Below are 26,375 nucleotides of genomic sequence, written 5' to 3'. Positions count from 1 at the left end.
GCTAAACATTTGTTCGAATAACTACAGTGCAATGAGAATTTTAGTATATGAATATTAGTTGCTTTATGTTATGAAACGCTGATAAAAAAAACTGATGCTTTAAAAAACATCCCCGTTCAAAATATAGGCGAAAATAACATGTTATGTGAGTGAATTAAACAATAACTGATTTTGGTTGTTACACTGTATTAGCGAATTATGTGTAGAAGAAATATATGAAGCGATACAATCCAGAAACAGCGGTGCGAAAGAAATTCTTCTTTTAACCGTTCGGCACGGTGCTGCATTTGGAGCAAAGAGCTTAAGCAATGAAAGTTATTTTCTTTGACCAGAAACAGATCTTTGTCAGGTTATGTCCACGTTATTAGCCAGATTTCTAATTCTCTGACCCGCAGTTTTCCATTATCAACATTCGTTATACGGGATCAGCGTTTTCAGACAGTTCCGTTCCAAAACTGTAACGGCCAATCCATCACAGATATCAGAAGAGGCATTCGATAGATGCTTCAGGAGAAACCATGAGTACTAGAGCAAATCTGTTCTTTCGGTAGATGCTACTTTGATTAGATAGTGTTTTACCCCTCAAATAAAATTATCCTAGAAGCGATGTTTCGAATTCAGTAATACATTCAGTATCTTAAAAATTTTCTGATATTGCTTTGTCTCGGACTGGCGTTGAAAAGATCTGAATGTAATTGTAGAGACATTAGGATTTTTTGCAAGCAGGAAAGATGAAAAGTTAACAAAGCCTTCGCCGGGAATCGAACCGCGGACTTCTGGAATACCGGCTCAGCGTACAGAACCACTACACCACGAAGGCACGCTGGGAAGGCGGGAGAAATACCTTATATACTCTCCCTGTTAAAGAGCGTTTTTAGGGGACTCATTCGCCAAATCCTGGGTGAGGAGAATCATCACCCAACACCCTCTTAGTTCGGGCGCCACTGTAGAGACATTAGGTTTATTGGAAACGCCGGAGAGATGAAAAATTAGCAACCGCCTTCGCCGAGAATACAACCACGGACCTCTAGAATACCGGCCCAGCGGTGCAGACGAACTACACCACGAAGGCACGCTAGAAAGGCGTGCCTTCGTGGTGTACTTTTATAATAAGGGCTTAGTCTAAATACTTTTTATAATAAGGGCTTAGTCTAAAAGGAAATAAATTCACAGAAAAGTAATGGATAATTCAGTAATGTCAAACATAAAATAATGATATACATTAACACAAAAATGAGGCATAGTTTAAATATAAATCCGTCATTAGGTAAAGGCAGCTGAAATGCGAAAAAAGGCGTGTACTCACGGCCATGCGTTTGTTGGGGCAAACTTGAATCATGGCCCTAAGCAGGTCCTGGCACTCAGGAGGGACGAAGTGGGGGATATGGAAGACGCCGCGTTTCACCTTCTCTAGCAGCTGACGGAGGTTATCGTCGTCGAAAGGTAAGGCACCCTGGAAGAAACAAGTAGGAGGCTCGTTGTTGCATTACTCAATGTCTGTCAACTTCAGTGTTCCACTATGAAAAATTAGTAATTTTTGAAAAGAAAAGATATTAAAGGCTTCCTTACCACAAGTAATGCGTACAAAATTACACCACAACTCCACACGTCTGCTCTCCGGCCATCGTATTTCTCTCCCTGCAAAAGTCATTATCGTCATTTTACAGGAAAATATGTAATGTTTAAAATAAAATATACATTTCAACACGGAATTTTCAATTACATGAATGCATAAATCGCTTGTGCGAACAACGAATAAAAGAAAATAAAAGCAAATGCTTGAGTATACCAATTACTGAAAAAAATATTACTTTTATCCATATTTCTGAGAAGATAAGAACGCGTTCAATTTAGAATGATACCAAACTATGACTAATTGGGGATATCTTAGAGAGATAAGTTAATTCATCGAGTTCTTTGGAGCTGTTGCCCGTAAATTTGAATTACTTTTCTATAATTATGCTGGAAAAAGTTAATCAAACGTTATCACTAAACAAAATAACAACAAAGAAGCACATTAGGCCTTTTTTATCCAGTGGTCTATGGCACAACACTTTTATTGTTTGACTATTAATGCCTATTTATGATATTATTCATAATCATTCAATAACATCATTGGCTTGTGTAGTAATAATGCCAAATGAGGCTTGGTTGCTGCAAATTATCAATTATTAGAACTACTTCTGAGTTACGTTGCGCCAGTTTTGTGCCCGCAATAGTCAAAGGATAAAGATGGACAATTTAATTACTAATTAAATTGTAATTAATTAATTTATTATTAATAATTAATTTACCCTGTTTCTTAGTGCCAAAGAAAATTCATGACTTCACATGTGAAAAAATTTGTATTTTCTAATCGTGATTGAAACAACCAGTACTTATCATAAAACCGGGAAAAACGTTTCGCCTGCCAATCGCATATCACATAAAAAAATTCCTGCAAGTTCATAACTCTGAATCGTAACACAAACAAATGGATATCTGGATGCATCGCCTCGAGTATTTTTCTTTCCGGCTCTTGACGAACGGGATTTCAGCGAAAATTTAACCTGGATGTATAATGATCAAAGATTATTTTTTTTTCTTGGATCGCTCCACAAAGTCAAATGAAAGGCAATATCATGCCTCCTTTTTCGACATTAAAAAATTCGCGCACAAACATGCTTCCTTCCTTCTTTCAAGACTCGTAGAAAATTTATCTTTCATGGCAATGCTTCCAGTAGTAGACTGCAGCTTCACGAAGGATAGATTTATAGACGATGTCAACTTGCAGGCGTTTTATAACTTCCTTACATAAAAAAGGGTACGGAAAATATTACTAACTTCTGAGACCGCTGCGTACGACAAGCGAAGAACAAAATCGCCGAAGCGACATCTCTCTCGCCATTCAAGAGAGATTAGACAAGATATTTATACAAGCCGTCGTTGGCATGAAGCAGAATAAATAATCGGAGCAAAACTGTGAAACTTCCCCTCATAACATGAACATGCAATGATATCTGCTGCAATCAAGCAGCAAGGGCTTGATTGCAAGCCTCCATCCCTGAATTTTAGACACTCTCTTTAACATCTTGTAGTTTCATTACTAAAATTCAGTAGTTTCATTAATTCAGTACGTTCATTACAATTCAATAGTTTCATTACTAGAATAATTTCTACGCTAGTACGTCTTAGTACTAGTAGTGTATAAGACGTTTACTATTAGCAGCTGTCCCACATAGTCTCCAAAGGGTTTGCAATTGTATCTTCTGCCCTCACATTTTGTAAATAGTCGACGTAAATCCTACTACATATCCACGTCGACTAGGGACCATAAAATGGTGGAAATGCCTTTTTTGTGAGATCAAAAAATCGAATTCTCTGTTTACGTAATGGTTGGAAGAGCCTCTGCATTAAAAAGTAAGAAAATACTTTTGTGGAGCATCAAAATCAAATAATCTGTCTGTGTAATAATGGACAGAGCCGATCTACGTAGTGGTAAAAATAATTTTATGGAATCAAAAAATTAAATAATCTTGCATTTTTTGCATCAAAAATTCTTCTATTATATTACATTTATTTATTTATTACTAAAGCAGGGAAGACATACAAGATATACATTTTCTGAAAGAATCTTGAGATACTGTTCTAGCTATATTCCTGAAAGAGAAAATAATTCAACCACCTACATAATTTTAAATGAACTTTTATATACCCTTAAAATACACTATGGAATGAAAGGTACTATAATGCACGTTTATGGAAATATACGTGAACTACAGTTATAATGAATTATTTGACTTAAGCTATTTTAAAAAGTAAAAAAAAAATCATTGATAGATTCAGAATGAAACTTGAAATTGACACAAGAGAGATGTAGGTTTGTTATGTTTTTGAAGATTCCTGGGTAAGAACATTTTATTTATCTCGGTAATAATATAAAATATTGTTTCAAGTATGATCACACTACATTCTGCAATATTTTTCTGTTGTTTTTTGAATGATAAATAGTTACCTGTCTGAGATTAAAGTTATTGCAAATTCCCTTTTTTTAAAAAAAAGGGGGACTATCGAAACTTCGGGAAAAGAATGAATATGAACATTCCATTTACTTCCCTTTTCTTTTCCTAGATAATTCGGAATGTTTCTAGTAAAAGTGTCAGATTCGTGGTGTGATTTTTCATTACTGAACTTCAGTATTCCCTTACTATAAATGCTTTCTTTTATTTCCTCAAAAGAGAAAATTCTCTCACGTCTTCATGCCAAAAAAGAAACGGGAATGTGAGCTAAGACTACAAATATATATGTTATTTTTCATTTTGACGAAAAAATACTTTAGTAGAAATATTTCTTCGGCTTACGATATTTCGACAGATATGGCATTTTTCATATTTCTGTAGCTACAATATCGCTTGATGTTTTATGCATAAGAAATGCTAATTTTTCTGAAATAACTTTTTAGTATGTTTTTTTAAATGTGTTCAAACAATATTTATAAAGATATATTAAGACATGTAGAAGGTCTGGAAAGGCTTGCTGGCATGGTTGTTGCTTTTCATTTCTTTAAATATAAATTATAAAATGTATGCAGTCAGTTTATAAAGCATTTCTCCCACCTTCTTAGCATCCTTCGTGGTGCGGTGTTCTGAACGTTGGGGTTCGATTCTCGAAGAAGGCGTTTGTTCATTTTTCAAGTCTCTTGCTTTCAAATAATCTTAATGTCTTTACAAGTTATATGATGGTGTTATCAGATCATGTTATTAGATGATATATAAGTCCAATAATTTTTAATTAATGTTTAACATAAATTGTTACAAATCTAACACTTGAAAATACTTCAATTAAATGAGAAAGTCACATTATTTAGAAATTCATAGGTAATTCGTAAATCCACACGGTATTTGACAAATTAAAGTGCAGTTAATTTTGTAAATGTCCTATGAGGGACAGTAGAAAAAAGAAAAGACTACTGCAGCTGTCATTTTATGATTTAGTTACCATAAGAAATTTTAATGAATATTTTCTAGCCTTTTCAGACAAACCCGCACCACTTCCACGTTCACGTTGCATGAAAAGCTACAGATGAGAATATTTAATATAGTTCCAAAAAATACAACAGAATTCCTAGTATATGGATTAATTAGATGCACAGTTCATCATGTATTCGATAATAATAACGTTTTTACTTGTGTCACTTGTATTATAGTCAATTCTTACTTTATGAAAATACTGAACCCGGGAAGATGCGCGTGGGGTGTTTCGGCACCCCATGCTAAACAAAATTCGCTGGCAATCTCCCCCCATAAACCGAAAGGCTTAGGTCCATCAGTAGCTGCCTTCAAGGTCATGTTCTATATGTCTCGAGAGGAAACGGCAAATTCAGAGCATTTATTGTTGTTTAAATAATAGTTTGGGGTGTGCTGACACTCCACGCGCGCTTTCGTATTACTATTTTCCAGTGTGAGCCATGGCGTGTGCAAGTCGCTTTCTTCGGTCTTTTCCTCATTTGACGTATGATCAAAAAATAAAGACTTTAAAATTTATTATAGGGGGTTTCGTCGAATGAAGATTCTATAGAAGAAGAATTAGAACCTTCAGATAATGAAGATATATTTAGTGATCATGAGACTGAATCAGAAGAAGAGTACGACTCTTCAGAAGACATTCCTTGTGATCAAACTGACTATTTTATAGGAAAGGATAAAAATTAGCTCCAATAAGAGATTTATTTGAAAATTTTGTCAAGAATTGACAAAAATTACGTCATGTAGGGAAATACGTGACTTTGAACGGAAAGCTAGAAACTTTTCGAAAACGATGCTCCTTTCAGCAGTATATACCTAACAAACCTGCAAAATATGGTATACAGATATTTGCTAAGGTTGATTCTAAAACCTTATATGCTTTGAACATGGAAATTTACGCATGTCAGCAGCCAGATGGGCCGCACAAGAAAGTCAGCAGTTCTAGTGAAATAGCAAAGCGCATCCTAGCTCCATTATACAAATCTGAAGAAACTTTACCACAGACAATTGATATGCCAGTTATAAATTGGCCAATTTCTTACAGAAAATGATTTCATGAACCACAAAAAAAGAAAAAATATATAATACAGGAAATGTTACATTTACTCAAGGAAAAAAGACAGAAAATCAAAACTATATGTGTGAAGTGTAAACAACATATATCAAGAGCACTGTGAAATAGATGATTCATTCAACTGCAAAATATCTAATGCTTTTTGGGCCTAATTGATTTTAATATTAATTATATAACTCGTTGTTCAAGTCATAATTCTGCATAATTTGGATTATAATTGCATTCACAAATAAAAAACATTTCTCATAGAAATGAATGATTCCTAGACATCTGAAAAAATTATCTATTTGTTATTAATTTTGGCATTATTTTAAGCTACTTTATATAAAAAATGTTGCAATTAATATAGAATGCATTATTTTACTGAAATGTAATAATATGTTTAATTTTTACGTCATTTAATTACTTGGGGTGTGTTGACACCCCATTCGCGTTCTTGTGTTACATAATACAGCGCGCGTACTCCCGAGTTAATGTAGATATTTATTTACTGCAATGCTACTAAAACATCAATGATATTTCAAAGATTACACAGTCAAAATATTATAATTTTATCTCCCTAAAACAAAATGCAAAATAAGCTATTTTTCGACAAATTAAATCCAACCTGACATTTCACTTTAATTAAAATAATACTTCTTTTTGTTTAATTAAAATGTAATCTATTGCAAAAAATTCAAAAAAATCATAACGAAATCTATTATTACGACCATCTTCCTAAAATGTCTATTCGTGATAGTGACCAATAACTCTAAGAACACCTGTCAATACCAAATCTTTAAAAGAACACGCATAAGAATATGCGTGAATACCAAAATATACGTAATACATAAATATCATACACAAATATCACTGATAACTATAATATTGTGCTTTCAGGTGCATATTATCATGAACAACTATCATATATTTATTAAACAGATCTTTAAAATTATATAGCAAAGACGTAAGCGAAGTAGAAAACTAGGCATAAATCAGTCTCAGATTGGTGTTTGTTTCATAGAAAACAACGTAAATCTAAGATTTACGTTTTCCAAAATTTTCTACATATATATTCTTTTTTCTACATTTCTGGGTCAGATTAAAATGCTTCATGCACTAAACAAATCAAAAGTCCATCAAAAGTCAAATTTTCAATTTTTATTAGAACAGTGAGATAATTTTTATCGAATACAATTGTTAACTGTCTTCCTGAATCATTTTACAGTCTCATGTTATGTGATGCGTGTTTATCGTTTCTATCTCGGCACCTCGTAATATCCATATTTGGTCGAATGTTTACGAATGACGAAATTTCGGTCCAGAATGACCCTCCCAGTCGTATCAGATATTGATTGTTACCACGTGAACCTGTGCCTTACACCTCAAGACCACATCTGGACCCACGCAAAATTATGCTCTGTGACTGGTGAACTAGTCGCCACAGAAGGAGCCAGCTTTGGTTAATTGCAAGGCTGTGTTACAGCCTTCTCGACAGTGAGAGTCCACATGTGGTAAGGACGACCAAAGATACTATTCAGCCACTTGGGCTAGGAGATACAGTGCCTAGAGAAACTAGCGCTACCTGTGTTTGTCTCTTAGACATCTACCTCTGTGAGAAATCCTTTGACAATGAGACAAGTCTGCGACACTCAGCATAAATGTCTTTGCGTGCAGGATCCTCACGTTTTATCGCCAACGTATTGCACAGCTGCAGAAGTTGCAAAGGATGCCGAGTGTTTATGGAGATTACTTCGACTTCTAAAGCTGAGTATCATGCGCTGCATGTCTGATGATAACGAACGGCAAGAAAGTTTTTGGTTATCTTGTATAATAATTTGCCATACACTTTAGAATAGTCATTTACAATATATTCAATGCTGCATAAATGACATCACGTTTCCATGTATAGTGAAAGCTCTCTGTGATAACCAACCTTGACTGTAAACGATTCTGATCTTTTATAGAGGTAGCTGCTATAAATATTGTAGCTACGTTCGATGTTTTGACCGTTATTTAATTTTATAGTCAGAAAAACTGGTTATTTTTAGAAACTGTCATCTTACAATTTGGTTACCGTGACACATTTTACTTCAGTTTACGCGTGCAATTTATATTATCATTTCTTGTCTTATCAGCTAATTACGAAGAATAGAACCAGTATTCAAGCTACACAAAAACAGTTCATTTCTGTTTCTGACATATTTCTTTATCAGCCTGTAGAACTTATATCGATACAGAAACATGAAAAATGTGCAATGCCTTAGCCGGATTTCGAGTTCCAGATCTTCCAAATACACGTCATGCGCGTACTTTCAGTTACAACACAAAAGCATGCTCAAATGTGGAAAGAAAATACATTATAAGCTCTTTTCTGTTTTTGTAATCAGTTTATATTTATTTTTACGCTCATTAATATTACATTTATTAATTTCTATTTCTACCTACGTAGATGTACGCTTTTTATTTTAAATTTTAATAACCTTTTTGTCTCAAGATGTCTGAAAAGCAACATATAAAAGCATTAGTAATACGATACTCTGCGACAAAGAATAACGTGAATATTTTGTTCTCCAGCTCTCCAGTTTCACTTAGTTAAACTTACATTGGTAAAAAGAGCCACGCAATATCTCCAGTTATTAGATTCATTCTTCCGAAGCGTAATGGTACCCCAGTCTTATAGAAATAGAAAGCACTCAAAGCTTATATTAATAGAAATATCAAAAATAACATAAAAATAGAAAACACTTCAAGCATATATAAATAGAAATATCAAAAATAACATAAACGACAAATTACTAACCCTTATGACCTCTGGGCAGGCGTAATGGGGAGATCCACAGGAGGTTTCAAGCATGGCTCCTTCCATTTGAAGGGACGCCATGCCGAAGTCCGCTATCCTAATATTGTTCTTCTCATCCAATAGGAGATTTTCGGGCTTCAAATCCCGGTGGCTAAAAAAATAAAACATCCACATTATTATTATTATTATTATTTTAGTTGGTTCATTTAGACCTCTCAGATGTTAATGATTTGTTTGCGTCAAGAAAATGAAAATTTGTTTGCTTGAATGAGTCACTTTAAGCTACCTTCGTAGAGGTTATTTAGTGTAAAAATACAGTAAACGGGTTCTTTAAAGTGTTTGATTAAACTGCTGTATTGTATTGTAAGTGGAGTTTTAGTTGGCACTGTACATTTGCTGTCTAACTGTAATTATAGAAAGGTCTATTTACTTGATTCTGTAAATGTTGTATAGTATAATAAGGCATTTATTTAAATCTTTACACGTATACTTTGACTATATTACATGTATATTGATATCCCTGGTGTTTTCTTCAGTCGCTCATTGGGCAAATACACTGTTTGTTAGCTTACAACGCTGCACGTCCAGTTAATGGACAGACTTTACAAGAGTATTCAGAAAAATGTGCGACGCTATTAGCTTTACATACATAAGCAGACAAACGTAAAGATGTTACAAGTAATACATGCAATCATGACAAAATAGAGTTCAACATATTGGTGAAAATATAATATAATGTTGAAAATTCTAGCAAATAATATATAGCGATATGTACAGTATGTAGATATCGCTATATGTATAATGAAACGCCTGCGTAAATAACAGTTACCTAACAATAGATAAATCACTGATTGCAGCATAAGAACAAATTAGCAAAAGTACATTAGACCGGAAGTAACAGATTAACAGCAGACACCGTACAGTATATAGTATTATGGTATAAAGGATGGATTTGAGATAAGAATTCTCCAAAAGCTACTTGGCAGATAACGGCGGAAGTAGCAAAGATAATACAAATAAATCGATAATAAATTGGCCAAAATACAGTGATTGACAGAAAACTATCCATTAGAAGATGTACATTTTTATCCATTAGAAGATGTACATAATTATTTAACTGCAATTATGATTGCAAATAAAATGCATTAAAATGTGCAAGAAGACTGTGTGCATCAACATTTTAATAGATTTTTAGAAATCCAATGAAACTTTCGATAAATGCAAATAAAATCTCGAGCTAAAACGACGGACAAAGTTTGTTTTCTAAAATAATTTGTCAGCTTTTTGCTGTAAATGGTATTTTGATTAATGTGATGATGATTAATTCAGATGACATATTTTATTGTAATGCTCATATTTTAATGATCCAATTAGACTATCCTTAAAAATTAACGTATATGTTAAGAATCGGGCTATTAAGTTTTATGGTTCAGTATAAATGAAATAATCTTCAGCACTGTAGTAAAACCATAGTATTTAACCATAATTTGTTAAATAATAGCAATTTGGAATCTTGCACGAAAATATTTGCTATCGTCTAGCATTATATTTTAAACTAATAATTAAATTGTAACATATATATAATTAAGAAAAGATTTAAAAAATAGAATTAATATAAATTCAAAATAATGAATTCTTTAACCGGGAAATCAAAAACCAATATTATTGATTTATACAAAGAAATATGCTGAGTTTTAGTTTTAATACATTATAAGAGATCATTTATTATTTCTTAGTGTTCAACCAATCATAATAATATTTTGTGAAACATACGCACCATATGCAGTGACTGTGACAAAAGTCAAGGGCGGAAATGATTTGTCGGAAGAACTTTCGTGCCTCTTTAGGCGTGAGGCGACCTTTCTTCACTAAATAGTCAAACAACTCGCCACCAGACACATGCTCCAGGATTAGGTACCTGAAATGAATAATTTCCATTATGACAGACATTCCTGAAGATTATTCTATAACAAAATTGCTGAAATTTTAAGATATAGCACTTTAAATTTTAGCTTAAGGAATTTACAAAAAATAAAGTTTGTTGGTTGGTTTGTAAACATCTACTAGTGCGAAATCAGGAAAAATTGTTATATTGCGACAAAACCATGAGTTATTAATTCTAATTTTATTTAATACACAAAATAAAGAAACGAAAAAGAATTTTAGAAATCTAAATATTAAAGATTTAATCATATGTAGCATAATTAAAATTGTATGCTAGCAATTTTCGAATGCATACATTTGATAAATAACAAAAGTATCTTTCGTGTCTCCTAGATTAGCATGCAGTTAATTCTTGTACAATCATTCCTGCAGATATACCTTAATTTTTGTCATGATTTGATCTCTTCTGGAGTTTTGATATGTGCTTTCACTGTATGTAATATATCATACTTACTAAATTAAAATTGTTTACAAAAATAGTTGTTTTACAGAATAGGTTTATCTGTAATGTATTCATGTAGCTAAAGCCCGAAATTATTTTGAAAGGAGAATAACATTGGTTGTTCGTTTTGATGTTCAATGGTAACATTTTTATCTAAACGGCGTGAACCATGACAGTAAATTGAAATGCACACTTCACGGTGTTTCGTTGTTTGCATTGATAAGATTATCGTTTTAAAAAAATGGAAGAATGAAGCTCAGGATGAGTACGATATAGGATATTGAAACCAGAAATATATCTTCTTACATGCATCATACATGATGTTTAGGATAAAGTTCGATGATTTAAGAGATTATTGCATGTAAACAATTATTTTACTTAAAGAGTAATCTTTCAATCAAAGCTCTCTGTGTGTTAAACACTGTCATTTCAATGCGGCATAGTATTTTCTGATCCGGCAGCAATGTATGAGGCTTAGTGCGATTGTTTGTTGATATACTACCGTGCGTTCTAGCAAATTACGTCTCTATTATAAAAACGTGTTAAGATATGTGATGCAATGTACCAATTTCCTGTTTTTCTCTCTATAGAAAAAATCATTGAAATTCAAACTAGAAACTAAATCATGCAGATTATTATTGCCCTGATTTAGCTCCAACTGCTACATTTATAAACCCATTTCAACCCGAATATTATGCAAATTCATCATTAAAGGGTAAAATTGAAGATACTATTGCATTCTATGGGCTCTTGATTTGGAGTAATTGGTGGTAACACTTGATGAAGAATCAAAATAGTTTATTGTCCAGTAAGCAATATTACGCAGGACAGTTCCAAAGACAGTTTTAAACTCGTGAATAGATTACGACAAAGGCGCTTAAACAGTCAGCAACACAGCCTTTAGGCTATAATGGTGAAGACAGCTTCATGGCAAAGCACTAACTTACAGCTCCCGACTCAGTTTATTTCTCTCAAGCTAGTATCTGAACTTAAGACACTGCGTTTTCCCGTATAGGCAGAGTATACATAGCCTTAACCTGCCTTCGAGAATATTCCCGGGAAAACCGCTAAAAATGCGTTCTAGAATGCTCTCGCTCCATCTATGGCATATCGCCAATTGCGTCACCAAATATCACTCGCCAAATGGGAGATTTCACACCAAATCTGGTAACACATAACACTGCTTTGCGGCAAAGCTATCTCACCGCTCTGCCGCTGGGCATTTCGCAACAATATTTTGTATATAAATCATAATCTTGAAGCTTATGAGACAAAGTTTATCAAGTTGTTTAGTACACTTTTGAGTCTTCATTCGGAAGCACGAATGTCCACTGGGCATTCATCACTCTGTCTTTGACCTATGATACTCCGCTACTTTGAATTAGTAGTTTATTGAGTCCTTGGACATCCTTATGCAAGTCTTCTAGTGATTCGTCCATGTTGTCTGGCACGGCGGTTTGCCATTGACCTATATACATCATTTCTAAGGGTTTTCAAAGCAGTTCATTGCTCTAATAGTAGTTTTACTCATTGCTTTGTACTGATACTAACATAGACCGAATCAAATAACCATCTTTTAAATGTGCTTCTTTCAAACTTTAAAGTTATTGTGTACGCAAATCCATTTTATGCATTGTGAAACGAGTGCCGTCACATATATAAATTTTATGATCCTATTCCATATATTAAATTTCTCACTGCAGGTTTTCTATTTATTGTTCATTTTTCGATCAAATGCGTATCAAAGAAACTTATCATAAATCGGAAAATTTATATAGGTCATTCTTTCGGAAACGGTTTCAAATTCAGCAAAATTGAACATGCATTTGGATTTATTTCGAAGCAGCATATTTGTACTAATTTAAATGATTAATTATTTAAAATTTTTATTTCCGCAAAAAATATTTTGAAAAATATGCTTTTAAATTTTCAATATGAAAATACCTAAAAAATAAGTTTTAATTTATATTTTGATAATATTTTAAATTATATTTTTCAATATTAGTAACCCATTTCGTAGTACCTTGCGTTATAAGAATTTTAACAGATCGTGTTTTTTCAAATACTATTAAAATGTTTCTATTCTACTATAAAAATTTGGTACAAACTGAAGTACCTAAATGTCATATTTATTCTGATTTAGTTCGAAAGTCCCTCTAACTGAAATGCTATTTTAAGCAATTATTGCAATTCAAAGTGCACACTTGTGTAATTTAAGTGTTTAGCATTTCAAGCCAGCAAGCTGAAAATCCATATTTCGAATCCGGAAAAGAAACACGATTGATTTTTTTCACCTTTTCCGGCTTCTAAAAACTTAAATGCATCTCCAATAGAGCCCGAACTAAAATGTATACCATATTCCCCACCATTTTGGATTCGGCCGATTGGGTTCGTGCCTCTTTTCAGTGGCCATTAAATAGCGAAGCGATTATCATACCTCCTGCGTGTATGCGTGGAGTGTACACCCAACTAGCAAATTTAATTAGCACACCCAACTAACAAACTAATTTAATTAGCACACTTAACTAACAAATTTTAAATTCCTGGTTCAAATCCCACATGTCACAACTGATTGAAATGAATGTTTCTTACATTTTATTGAATTTTGTTAGCAATGCCATTGACAAAGCGTTTATCTGTGCTGTTAAATGTTTGCATAATCGTCTGTAGTAACGGCAACCGCCAAATGGGAGATTTCACACCAAATCTGGTCAATAAAAGGTGGTGCTTTTCTTGGTAGCGGCGCAGTTCATTTTCAGTTCGAAGCAGTGCAGACCTGCCCAGAGGAGATTTGAGAGGAGTTATGCCAGAGGGACCAGACGGATTTTTGTCCTTATAAGATGTGCTCTTTTCCTCAGTCGCCGAATAGCTGACAGTTCAAGGCATTCCTAGGAATTTGAATGTGCGGGTATTGTTTCACCTAAGCTGTTAAGTTTGTTCATGATGTTAAATTATCATCATTTTGGAATTTTGGAATAGTTGAATAAACCTTTAAGTTTGGACAAGATTTGTGTTCTTCAGAAAACCAAGATTCGAAGTCAGATATATAAAATAACATTAACATAGGTTTTAACGTGAAGAAACAACATACGCCATGCGTCTATGATTCATGTATTTTAGAACGCTTCTGAATTAATTAATTTTTATAAACATTTTATTGATTAGCGGTGGAAGGGTAAAGAAGCAAAATATAAATTGAGAACAAATTCTTTAAAAAATATTTATGTGAAGCTTCTGGATTTCTATGTAAATTACTTTAAATGATCACATTTCTCTAGCTATCTATCTACACACACCACCTATAAAAATCAGTAGTCGTGCATATTTCTAAAATCGAAGAACACAGAATTTAAGGTTTTGAAATATTCCTGAATATTTTCATGTTCTTAGGAATTTATAATATAAAATTTACTGAAAACAAAGTTTAAACTGAAATGTAGAAATTTTTATTTACCTGTGTAAGGAACAAACATTCTTCGTCGAAAGTAAATACGATGTGTTAGATGACATCTTACGAACTTTGCGTTAAAATGTAGTCCAGCATAGAACTGATCAGACAAACGAAACTCGTATGAAGAGCTCGATTATGGAAAGCATTAAAGAAAAAAGTAAGAGAAATGTCATTTAAGCATGGCTCAGATGACCAAAATAAAATGAAAACAGAATTTACTACCAACAACCGAGACCGATGATCCTTGAGCGACGCGTCGATGCCTGTAGAGTCAATAGGTTAGTCGAAGCAGAAATCATGCAAAATATGCAATTGCCGTAACTCAGCTTCTGGACGTTCCGATTGTTAACCGGAAGTGCTTTCCAGTTACACCGCGAAGGGACCCGATAAGGAGAGAGGAAATACCTTAAAATCTTGTAAGTTGTACTTTTAAGTCCAATGTATGAAAAGTATTAATCGGAAAAAAACTCCTTTTATGACTTTTATTCACTTAAGGTAAACAGTAACTTATTGAATTTGAAAATGCGTAACATAAATACATTTCTGATTATTAACTTTTATACCTAGAACTGCGAAGCGGATCAATTTGACCCATAAGAAATATTCATACCTAAACGACGAAAAACAGATACATTTTCTCGGAAGTAACTGTAAATTATACCTGCCTCACCCTCGAATTCCTCAAATGGAGTGCACCAGGAGAGAAGAGTGTAGGTTTTCAGTCAAGGTCTTAATGTTTGTTTCGAAACACGAACTGCGTTCGAATGCATTGGAAAATTAGAAAGAATATTTCGGAAGATTTTTTGAAGTTGCTTTTATTCTATATTTAGTATACGGATAGATAAGATATCACGATGTCGTTCAGGACTGTTTAACACTGTTCAGGAAGCTTTGGAGTATTTACAAAAATTATCTGAAAATGATTCAGAAAATGATCATAATGATGACAGTGTTTCGATTGTGAGTAGCAAGGATGAATACCTGCCTGTCTACTAATTCGAATTCAAAAGAAGAAAATGAAAGTGATGATGGTTCTGGCATTGCCCCAAAAATCGCTGGATCTTCTAATCGCAATAATGATGATTCATCAGATAAAAAAGAAAACTAAAAAATTCTGAGAAAAGACGCGTGCATTCAAAGAAATTCGAAAAAGAAATCAGCAGTAACGTTCTGAGTTGGAAATAATGAAGTTGGCAAAGATGGGACAGTTTGGATTGTTTTACAATTAAGAACAAATGATATAGAAAAAAAATTAAAGAAAAATATTTTGAAGGAAGTTGGGAGTCCAAAACATCACATGCTAAACGCAATGTTATCCGTCAAGTGCCAGTCCGTCCAACAGTCCGTTAAGTACCTGGAGACTTTTCACAGATGAATGGATATTGAAGCATATAAAGAAATGTACTGAAGATGAAGCTCATCAACAGATTCATAAAAATAAATGGACTATAACAATAATAAAGAAATGGATGCTTTTATAGCAATTTCATATGCACGTGTTATATATTTTGAAAAAGGACTTGAGCTGGTTAGCTTGTGGTCAATGAACTGGGGACCACCATTTTTCTGAAATACACTGTCAAGAGACAAATTTCGTAAAAAATTGAGATTATTACATTTCGATATAAAATCAACGAGATAAAATCGTCTAGATCAAATTGTCAAATTTTCTCTCTTCCCCGATATTTGGAATTGATTCATTGCAATTTGCCAGACTAACTATACACCAAAATATAGCTGTAGATGAATAGTTATTTCCTACAAAAGCTAGGTGTAGGTTTAGTGATTACATGCCAAAAACATCAGATAAATTTCGAATCAATTTCTGGTTAGCTGCAGATGTTGATTCAAAATATCTAATAAATAGATTCCAGTATCTTGGAAAAGGTAACCAAAGTCCATCCAACGTTTCTATTTCTAAGCATAGTAGTGTGACTATTAAGTCCTAATGAAAACACAGGTAGAAATGTCACAACACATAACTTTTTCACAACACTGAAGCTTGGAGAGGCATTGAAATCCAAAACAACAAGCCTTGTAGGAACTGTAAAATGCTCAAGAAGAGAAATATCAGTCTCTGTAAAAAAGTCAAACTCTGCATTTCATGCGACTACGGTACTATCACATAAAGACATCAATGTAACTACTTATCAAGGGAAAAAAGATAAAAACATTTTGTTGCTAAGTAGTCTTCATCCAACTGTAGAAATTATAAATAATCTCAAACAATTACCTGCTACAATTGCTTACTACAAAGCAAGTGAATTCGGTGGTGGTCGTGATTGACCAAATGGCAAGGAAGTATACTGTCATATCCGCTTTACATAGGTCGCCGATGCCGGTTTTTTATACCATTTTGGACCTTGCTACTATCAATCCCTGGCTTTTATACAAAGCCGTGTCTGAAAAATATATTAGTAGACGTCAATTCAGTCAAGACTTAGTTGAAAAACTGAGAGAGAGGTTTGCTCTCTTCCGGCAAAAAAAATGTGACATATGGGTGTATAACAACCACTGAAAGCGACGGACAACAAGTTAAGCATAAACGAGTCCGACAACCAGTTCAAAATGTGAAAATAAAACCCAAGATATTTGTTCAAAATGCAAAGCACCCATTTGTGGCAAATGTACGAAACTTATTACTAAATTTTGTGCACAATGCTTACAATAAATTGGATTTTTACAAATCTGTAAAACTAGTAAGCAACTGGCGGAAATTTTTATTTATTGGTAAAATTTTTATTTTTTATCTACAATTATGTATAAATTTATCTCAATGATATACTCTGTTTTGCCATCAAAATTAGAAAAATTATGTTCTATTTAGTTTAAAAGACATGTTACTATACTTAAGGAAATAAAATTTTAAATAATACAATTTTCTAAAAATTTAGATAATTTCCGTTGACATATAAAATAAAGTAAAATCTGAGAAAAACTGATTGTTACGTAAAAATAAAAGTTTTGGCTAACTAAAGTAATACCTTGTGCATATTTTAGGTGTTTTTTTATCTAGGTGATTATTTCTATCTAGGTGAAATTGACCCGCACCTCAGTTCTAGGTATATTTGAAGTCCTGCGGTTCTAGGTTAAAGTATTGAAATAAGGAAAATCAGCTATGCTCTCGCCAAGTTTCGCATTTAGGGTTTTTTACGGCTGCTACCACTCAGGGAGGATATTCAGTCGCCATAAAATCTGCATTTCACAACGTACATGTAAAACGAAAATAATCCTGAGGAATCAAATGGACACATCTTTTAACCCTTTAAAAACCAAAATTTTCGAGACAGCCTTTCATTCAAACGACCACAACCATCCGAAACGGCCGAGATTGCGATGCTGTTTCCTTCCCTCCCACTAAAGCATACAGTAGCAGCTGCAGTTTCCTCAAATGCATAGTATCAGTTTACTGCAGACAGCTCAATCTAAAAGGCTAATGGAAGTTTTTTTGTTAAGAAGTAGAAAGGATGTCATTTGAAGTCTTCACGCCTCTTTGTGCATTATAGGACGGAAATGGGAGGAAACTGACTAAGTGTACAGGTTAGCGGAGGCTTCGGTTTTCTGAGTGTTAAACTATATATGCCGAAAGTAAAGGAAGATTAAAATCCGTTTTATGGTAGAATTAAAATTTTACTAAGGAGAAAATTCACCACATATTCCGCCACTACTCGTCAAAGAAGAGCAGTGTCGTCAAAGGAAGACCTTCAAAATGCAAGCCAGAAAAAAAAACCAATAACTTTTATTTTGCTATAGGAAGGATATTTTTCAACTTCAAGAATAAATGTTAAATTCTGGGATTCAAGTCAACGATGCGAGCATTTAAATTAAAACAATTTTTCTCCTCCAATTCAAATTGAAAACTTTTAAGTGTGTGATAAAAACCTAATGGATTTGCAGTTTAGATATATTTGGAAAAGATAGTTTAATGATTAGCCTTTCTAACTATTAAAATTACGTAGGAGTAAATGTAAATAGTTTAAAAAATAAACTAAAGCAAAATCCCCTTTTCACCTCTTAAAGCTTTCAAGAATAACTGAATGTAAGCAAATAAAAATACTAAGTTACTAACTCTCAGTAAAGTGAAGAATTGGAACATTTGAATAAATTAACAATCCAATACTGCAGTAAACAATTAAGACTTTTATTATATAGTTAGAATAATTAAGCAAGCTTAAACACTTTTGAAATGATGAATTATGTTGATTCAACTTGAATAATGCAAGAACTACAGTCTTCAATGTTATGAAAAATTGATCAAACAAGCTTAAATCTGATAAATTAAAAATACAAAACTAAACGCTGATAAAAATGCTGTTAGTTAATAACACTGTTTGTTAATAAAGCTGTTACTCTAACTAAACTCTCTTAGAGTAATTAAACAAACGTAAGCATTTTAAAGTTTTGGATTACGAAGATTAGACTTTAATAATACAAGGATTTCAATCTTCATTATTCTGAAAAATTAATCAAAACAGATTAAATCTGATTAAGATACAAATAGTAAAGAGTATGAAAAATAACAGCCAGCTTATTATTTCGCATCTTAAAGCATATTTAATATAATCCCTAATAAAATAGCCAAAGGCAAAGAAATTAACATTTTCTGTACTTTTTGTTGTTTTTAATTTTTGCAATACTGAAATATGAATATCGCAACATATATATATTCGGTATTGTTAGAAGTTTGAAGTAATAGGGTGATCTTAGAATTCAATACCCGCGAACAGAATTGTAATATTGCATTTTCATTTTACATATTTGAATATTGTAACAGCAGTAGATATATTTGTTGAATCTCAAGGTTTTTAACCTCAGATCTTATGGTAACCTTTTCTTTCAGGAAGGGTCAATAACCCTTTAATATAACGCATATCAAACATAACGAAAAGAGAAATGTTCATATTTACTCCGCTATGCATAGCGAAAAAGAGATCTGAAGATAGGAATGTGATTCAAAGGTAAATGTGGGCGGCGTCGTGGATCTAGAAAGCTCTGAATTTGAGAATACGTCTCAAAGAATGATGGAGAAACATAAAAGCTGGTGTTCGATAACCCAAAATAGAATTCAACCAGACAGGCTTATTGAATATTCTATTTCTGATAGCGAAATTTGATTGGAATATCGATCGGTCGCAGTCGTTCGATCACATCCAACGAAAAGGAAATATAAAAAATGCAGAAAGGTGGTGGTAAAAAAACAACTCTTGAATGATGAATGAAGTGTAAACGTAAAAGACTCAGATTTTGATCTTGAAAAATAAAAAATAAAATAAAATAATAAAATATCTTTTTCGTTAAATAAAAATATTTCGTTATAATATTATACGAGTATTGCAGATGAATAATATTATAACAATAGTTGATGTTTCCTGATCAATAAGAAACGCAGTTTCATATTCCATATTATAAATATCATATATATTCTTTAATTTAATAAATTCGTGACTTTGTTAATATAATTATACATATTATTAACCAAAAACGACGCTCTCAGGCACAGACGTGATAATAATATTAAACTTCCGAATGGATTCCTTGACTATGTCAAAGCACATGTGGTACATACCGATGGAATGGAATGCCCTTCATAAAGGCATTTCTAAGTCAAACTGCCTGTATTTAGCTTACACGTGAGGAAAACTACGAAATGCTTATGCATCAACAAGGAAATAGACCTTGAAGCGAATTACCAGTGTTTCGCAGTACTCTGCAATTACTAGAAATTGATTGGTAAGAAATTGATTGATAAATTTGAGCATCAGTTTCAGAACGTACATTCTAAAATTCAATTATATACTGATTTTATATTACTTCTTTATTTTTTAATCTTCGGATTTGAAATTTTTTCGAAATTGTTAGTAGAATTTAGGGCAACAAATTTTCGCAAGATCATTCTTTGCAAAGTTTCGGCATTTATCCTGGATTCCAATTTTTTCTGCTATAATGTTACTACCCTAAAGGGACTAATTAGTGTACAGTTTAAGAAACAATATATGAATACTGCGTTATACACTGGAAAATAGTTAGGCTTTAAAAAAACTCCTTTTTTGTTGGCAATATTTAATCGTTGTTGCTTTCCACCCAAAAGAACGCGTTACATCTCTTTTCAATTTTTTAAAGAAAAAATTAAGTTTTTTTCCGTTGCCTTTTAAGTGTAAACTTTTTTTTATAAGAATGCAACGTAGTAACTTTCAAAATGATGTACCCTGTTGAAAGGTCAGATTACGTTTTTGCTTTGAAGCAAACAGAGGATTGGGTTGTGTTCAGTAACATCATTGTAGAGCTTTCAGGCTGTGATCTTTGTCTTAGAGAGTGTAAAAGGAAGATAGGAGGAAGTCCAGCAGCGAAACTGGAACGATGTTGCAAACAAATGCTACAGTTTTATCACTTCAAAGTACCAAGAGCATATGGAGCTATTTTATTGAATAGTATCGAACAGGGTAAAAAAGGAGGATAAAACAAGTTCATGAGAAAACATTTAAATATTTTTAGGAAACAAAAATTAGATTAAAAAATTAGGAATTGAAACCGACTGCTTTTTATAATTTTGAGAAAGTGATAAAATAAATCCAATTTCCCATTTGATGAAAATATTACATAATTTTTGTTTAAACCGAACTGAAGAGATTACTCATAATCGAATAACACAATAATAAATATATTTGATAGAGTTCTACAAATTATTTAACCAGTTACTACAATATATTAAGTATTCAATTCAGTGTATTAAATTTGAAGAAACATTAAATTATATCCATGCCTAATTCAGGAATTCCGAAACCTCTCGTATACTGAAACTGATGAAGTAATTTGTGTTATTAAAAAAATTTTTATTCTGACGCATTTACCTTTTTAAAACATTATCTTTTAATAAAACAGATGAATTAGCTATGTGAAATGCTTCCAGTTCTGTACTGCTAACCTTTTAAATTGCTGTGCCATGTAAGAAGAGGCCAACAAACCTGAAATTTTCATGGAAGTTAGAGCATGCAGATGATTAGCCTTTTACTGCACACTCACACTATAAGTAGTATAAAAAGGAAAACTGAAATGCTAATGATTCATTCGGAAACCATGTTTACTCATTGTTTTTGTGTAAGAGGCTGTGCTATGCCTCACATAAAAAAGGGACTTAACATCAGTAACTCTCAGAATGTGAGTACAGCAGAATCATAACCTACTGCGTATTACGTATCTCGGAACTATTGCTCCCATTGGTTGGAATCAAATGGCTGTTATGAGAACTTGCAGTTGATTTGTTGAGAAGGATCTCATACAGCGACGTGCCAGATCTCAATGCTCGAGACCAGACATCTTCTCTTCATTACTCTTAGAGATTTTATAACCACATTCGGAAACGTAGTTCAGTAAATTAGGTATTTTTTACCGTACAAATGATGTGCGTAAGGTGCGATGACGTCTGAAGATTCATAAATTATGGGCAAGATGATCATTGATTCGGAGCCCCTTGACATGCAGCGAGGAAATCGGAGCCTGTAATGGTGTGCTCAAGACCTCAAAGGAATGACGTCCTCTTTTCGGATAAATCTTACCTTTGCTTTCATCATCACATAACCGTGTTCATAAAGGGCTGGCCAAGAAAAATGAATATTGAAAGTTTGCTGTCATTCTCATCATGCCAATCCAGCATCTAGATAGATGGCGCCCGCGGTTGTGTCATATCTTCAGGTCCTCTGTCTCAGCAGGAAGTCCTCTGTCTCAGACAGTGTCTCAGACACCAAGTCCGGCAGCTAAACTTCGATGACTACATAGTGTCCAAGATAACATATCAGTAGAAAAGAACAAAAATTCTTCCATCGCGAATTCTTACTAGAACTTTAAACATACTTTAAGATTTCACTCTGTTGAATTATTCAAAATCTCTTGCAAATGGGAAATTAGTTTTCTATAAAGCAGTTAACGTTTACACTTCATCAGATTTCAAGTAATGATTTTAATTCAAATCCTCATTCATCAAAACTGACAAATGTTAGCATAGACAATTAGAGGTATTCGGAGGAATACCTCTAATTGTCTATGCTATTCTTTGTTTGTTTAATATACAAGATGTTCGATTTTTTGTTATTATCGGCTCGTTCGTCACATCCGTCACCAAATAGAAATGACTCTTCAGTGGTTGCACAGAGATGTAACGAAAACACCCACCAGTTATTACGACAGATGATCGACCATCTGACGATACAGAACTGAAGCCGCATGGACTTCAAGTTCACATAATTATTATCCAAAGCCTGTTCGATTCCGTGTAACCGCTGCTATTTTTGCCAGAGGTCGATTCTCGAGATACTAATTTTTTGCGTGTTCTGTACCTTAAAATACCTGAAATTTTAATCAATTCATTCTTATACTTTGTTTTTAATATAATATGACTCTACTGCATGGTTTTCTTAAGGTCTAGCAGTTTCAAAAATGTATCATGTCGATATTAAATGGTTGTTTTCAGAATCATATTGTTTAAAACTTATTTTTCTTTACCTTTAATTTGTTCCGATGATGATGCTTTGAGGTGCTAAAATACAAGATTTACTGTATATTCTGCCAGCTACGAATTTAATTAATAACTCCATTTGATGTAAATTTAAAACACCATTTCGCAAGAATGCATTTCTTTTCTTGACGTTGTATTTGAAATATTTTAAATTTTATATCAGGAAAGATTCAAATCTAACAGCTGGGAGTTTACATATATTAGTCGAAAGACTGCATGGATCTATCAGCTATTTGCCAAGGTGCACCAAGAGAAGTAGACCGATAATATCACATACTAAAAAAAATAGAAGATATAAACACAGCACCAAGATTTACTCAATAATTAAAGCTTTACCATCAACACCAAGTCCGGCAGCTAAACTTCGATGACTACATAGTGTCCAAGATAACATATCAGTAGAAAAGAACAAAAATTCTTCCATCGCGAATTCTTACTAGAACTTTAAACATACTTTAAGATTTCACTCTGTTGAATTATTCGAAATCTCTTGCAAATGGGAAATTAGTTTTCTATAAAGCAGTTAACGTTTACACTTCATCAGATTTCAAGTAATGATTTTAATTCAAATCCTCATTCATCAAAACTGACAAATGTTGTTTAGAAACTTTAAATTGTAATATGTTAAATGTTAAAGATGGATGACTTTTATTAATGCGTTCATTGTTGTTTGCACGCATGAAATATCATGGAAATACTTTGTAAAGTTGCGCGCCTCCAACCTGCACGCAACAAAGTGGTGACTGCTGAAACTGGAAATTAGACAGAGTCTTGAGAAGGGTTTAAGTCCCTTTTTATTCAACTTTAGAAATTACAAATGCGTACTCTTGACGCTCACAAACTACGCCGACCCGGCGGTAAAATAAAAATAAGAACCTGAAAAGAAATAATAACAAGAGACTAACTACGAGGCTCTCTAAACGTAACTAACCACACCGCGTTCTAAAATACCGCTGATAATTCAGCAAACTCTGAATACCACGTTGAAAGATTAACAATTTGCCGAGGCAAGCCCACAGGCCGAAACGCGTGGTTCTTCAATTTCTAAATAGCCACCTCCGCGCTCGTGAAGTAAGAAAGCACACCTTCGAACTCGTTTCCTTTCTATTTAACTCAGAATACTTCCGCTGATAATTTGAATCCTTGCGCGTTCTACTAAAATTTACATACTCTGGCATTGGCAGTTCCAGGGGAAAGTAAGGCTTGACAGGAAAGGTAGTTTAAACTTAAAATAAATGTTAGTTAAAATAAATATAAACCCTACAACTTTATGAATGGAAAACCCTAAAGCGGAAGATTTTCGTTAATAAAAATATTAAAAGTATAGAATATGCTCAATATAACTTTCCTAATGCTCAGAGAGTTAGTTTAATTATTATAGCTGTTTTCAAATGTTTCCATGAATCTACTCATTTTAAGCGATTGAAAATGTAATGCATGCTTAAGACAGGTGTTGTTATAAAAATTTTTATTTTAAACTATACTTCTATAAATAAAAATTTTAAATAAAACCCTGAAAGGTTTCAGATTTAAAATTACGTCTAAAAAGGCGTTTTTCCAACATTTTCTGTGTTACCTTTATTTATTAAATATCATGTTCTTCTAGATTAAACCATAAAATTCAGTTCAAGAGCAATATCGCAAAATAATTTTAAATTGAGCACATCTTTGGAATTTCCGATACACAGTCTCAGGCGTTGGAGATAAAAATATTTTTTGCTGTACAACGTTGCTGTTGCTCGCTTTGAAATCCTTGAGTTTTTTAATTAAAAATTAGTTAAAGTTTTACAAAATATGAAATAGCCAATAAAATAAATTCCAAATTTGGGCTTTCAGATGCCCATATTCGCAGTAGGATTACGTCATTCAAAATTCGATGGCTCTAGGTACCGTTGTTTTATCACAGTGCGAGAAACATGTATATATTTATGCAGATTCTTCATTATTTAATTTCTTCAAATATAATACAGGGCGATAATATTTGATGGCAACTGTTTGGAAAGTGAAACGGACATTAAGAGTGATGTGACTCAAAATCGCAAAGCAAAAATAATAGTTCCTCAAGGGCAACGTCCCCTTGGCCTAAAAATATCTTTAATGGGATTATATACGTAGTCAAAGTATTCGGAGTTTCTGTTTCGGGGGCAAGGAGAAATGTTTTTAGGGAAAGTTATCTCCTTGTATTAGTTATTAGCAAACATTGCATTATGATCTGATTTTGTATTCTTTGAGCAGGCTACCTTTGTAAAGATTAAAATATTTTAAAGCCCAAAATACGTTACTACAGAAACGCATTTTATAACGTTTATAACGTCAGAATATATTTCATGTAAAATAAAATTCCAAAGTTTCAATAATGTTTTAGTCTCTATAGCCTTCTATTTCGTAATTTGTAAATTCTCGAAACAACCTCAACATATATCAAATAACAGAACCATGGTTTGAAATTGTTATGCAACTGTTGTATTGGTGATTGTTTAATCTTTAAACATCTTTTGAATGCCTGTCTTTACGAAAGAAAAGTAGAATAATCTGCCAATTTCAGAAATAGAATGTCTTCTGAAGTATTTTTTCATAGAACGATTTAATGCATTCTCTTTTACGAACTGCACCATAAATCAGAATTATTTTTTGTATTTATTTAAAATGCAATATTAGGAATGCAGAAGTCGTGCTAGTTTTTTAAAAATAAAATTGTTGAATATTATTCTCTTATAATACAGAAACTTAAGAACAAACATCTTGATCTGTATAAAATTCACAAAGAAGCGATCTGCTTGGTGTAACGTAATTGTTGGTATTTACGTTGGCTGTCCACTAAATTTTAATACATAATTATTACTCTCTGTTGCTGTTGTGGCCTACATGCGTTTGAATGCGTCCTATGGATGTACTTCTTCAGCGAACAACTTTTATTTGATTTGGCTTGTCTTGGAAGACCCATACTATCGACTGCTGTTTTTTTTCAGGCTCATATAGAAGATCCATGATTTGTCACCTATATATATGTTATACACAGCCTCTGATAGAACTTGAACATATTTTCCCAGCATTTCCTTGCACCAATCGACACAAGCCTTCTTTTGACCGTTTGTCAGATTATGAGAGATCTAACGAGAACAAATCATTTTAACGACCAAATATTCATGTAATACCTTATTGATGCTTG

General features: G+C 33.0%; 1 protein-coding gene across 1 annotated transcript in view; it reads right to left on the bottom strand.

Moving 5' to 3' along the window:
• LOC118189324 (serine/threonine-protein kinase BRSK2-like) overlaps positions 1 to 26,375 on the bottom strand; it is a 399,000-nt gene that overhangs the window by 59,455 nt on the left and 313,170 nt on the right. Inside the window, exons 4-7 of the mRNA XM_035359908.2 lie at positions 10,638 to 10,778; positions 8,861 to 9,011; positions 1,570 to 1,638; positions 1,307 to 1,453 (exon numbers count right to left, since the gene is read on the bottom strand). Of these exons, the coding sequence (XP_035215799.1) occupies positions 1,307 to 1,453; positions 1,570 to 1,638; positions 8,861 to 9,011; positions 10,638 to 10,778 (508 nt within the window). The remainder of the gene's footprint in view (positions 1 to 1,306; positions 1,454 to 1,569; positions 1,639 to 8,860; positions 9,012 to 10,637; positions 10,779 to 26,375) is intronic.

Source organism: Stegodyphus dumicola, chromosome 2, assembly GCF_044657685.1.
Source record: "Stegodyphus dumicola isolate Sdum_Otavi_A_Nest chromosome 2, ASM4465768v1".
In the NCBI taxonomy this organism is placed as follows: domain Eukaryota; kingdom Metazoa; phylum Arthropoda; class Arachnida; order Araneae; family Eresidae; genus Stegodyphus; species Stegodyphus dumicola.
Note: the sequence above shows the minus strand (reverse complement) of the source record. Positions and strands in the feature narration are given on the sequence as shown.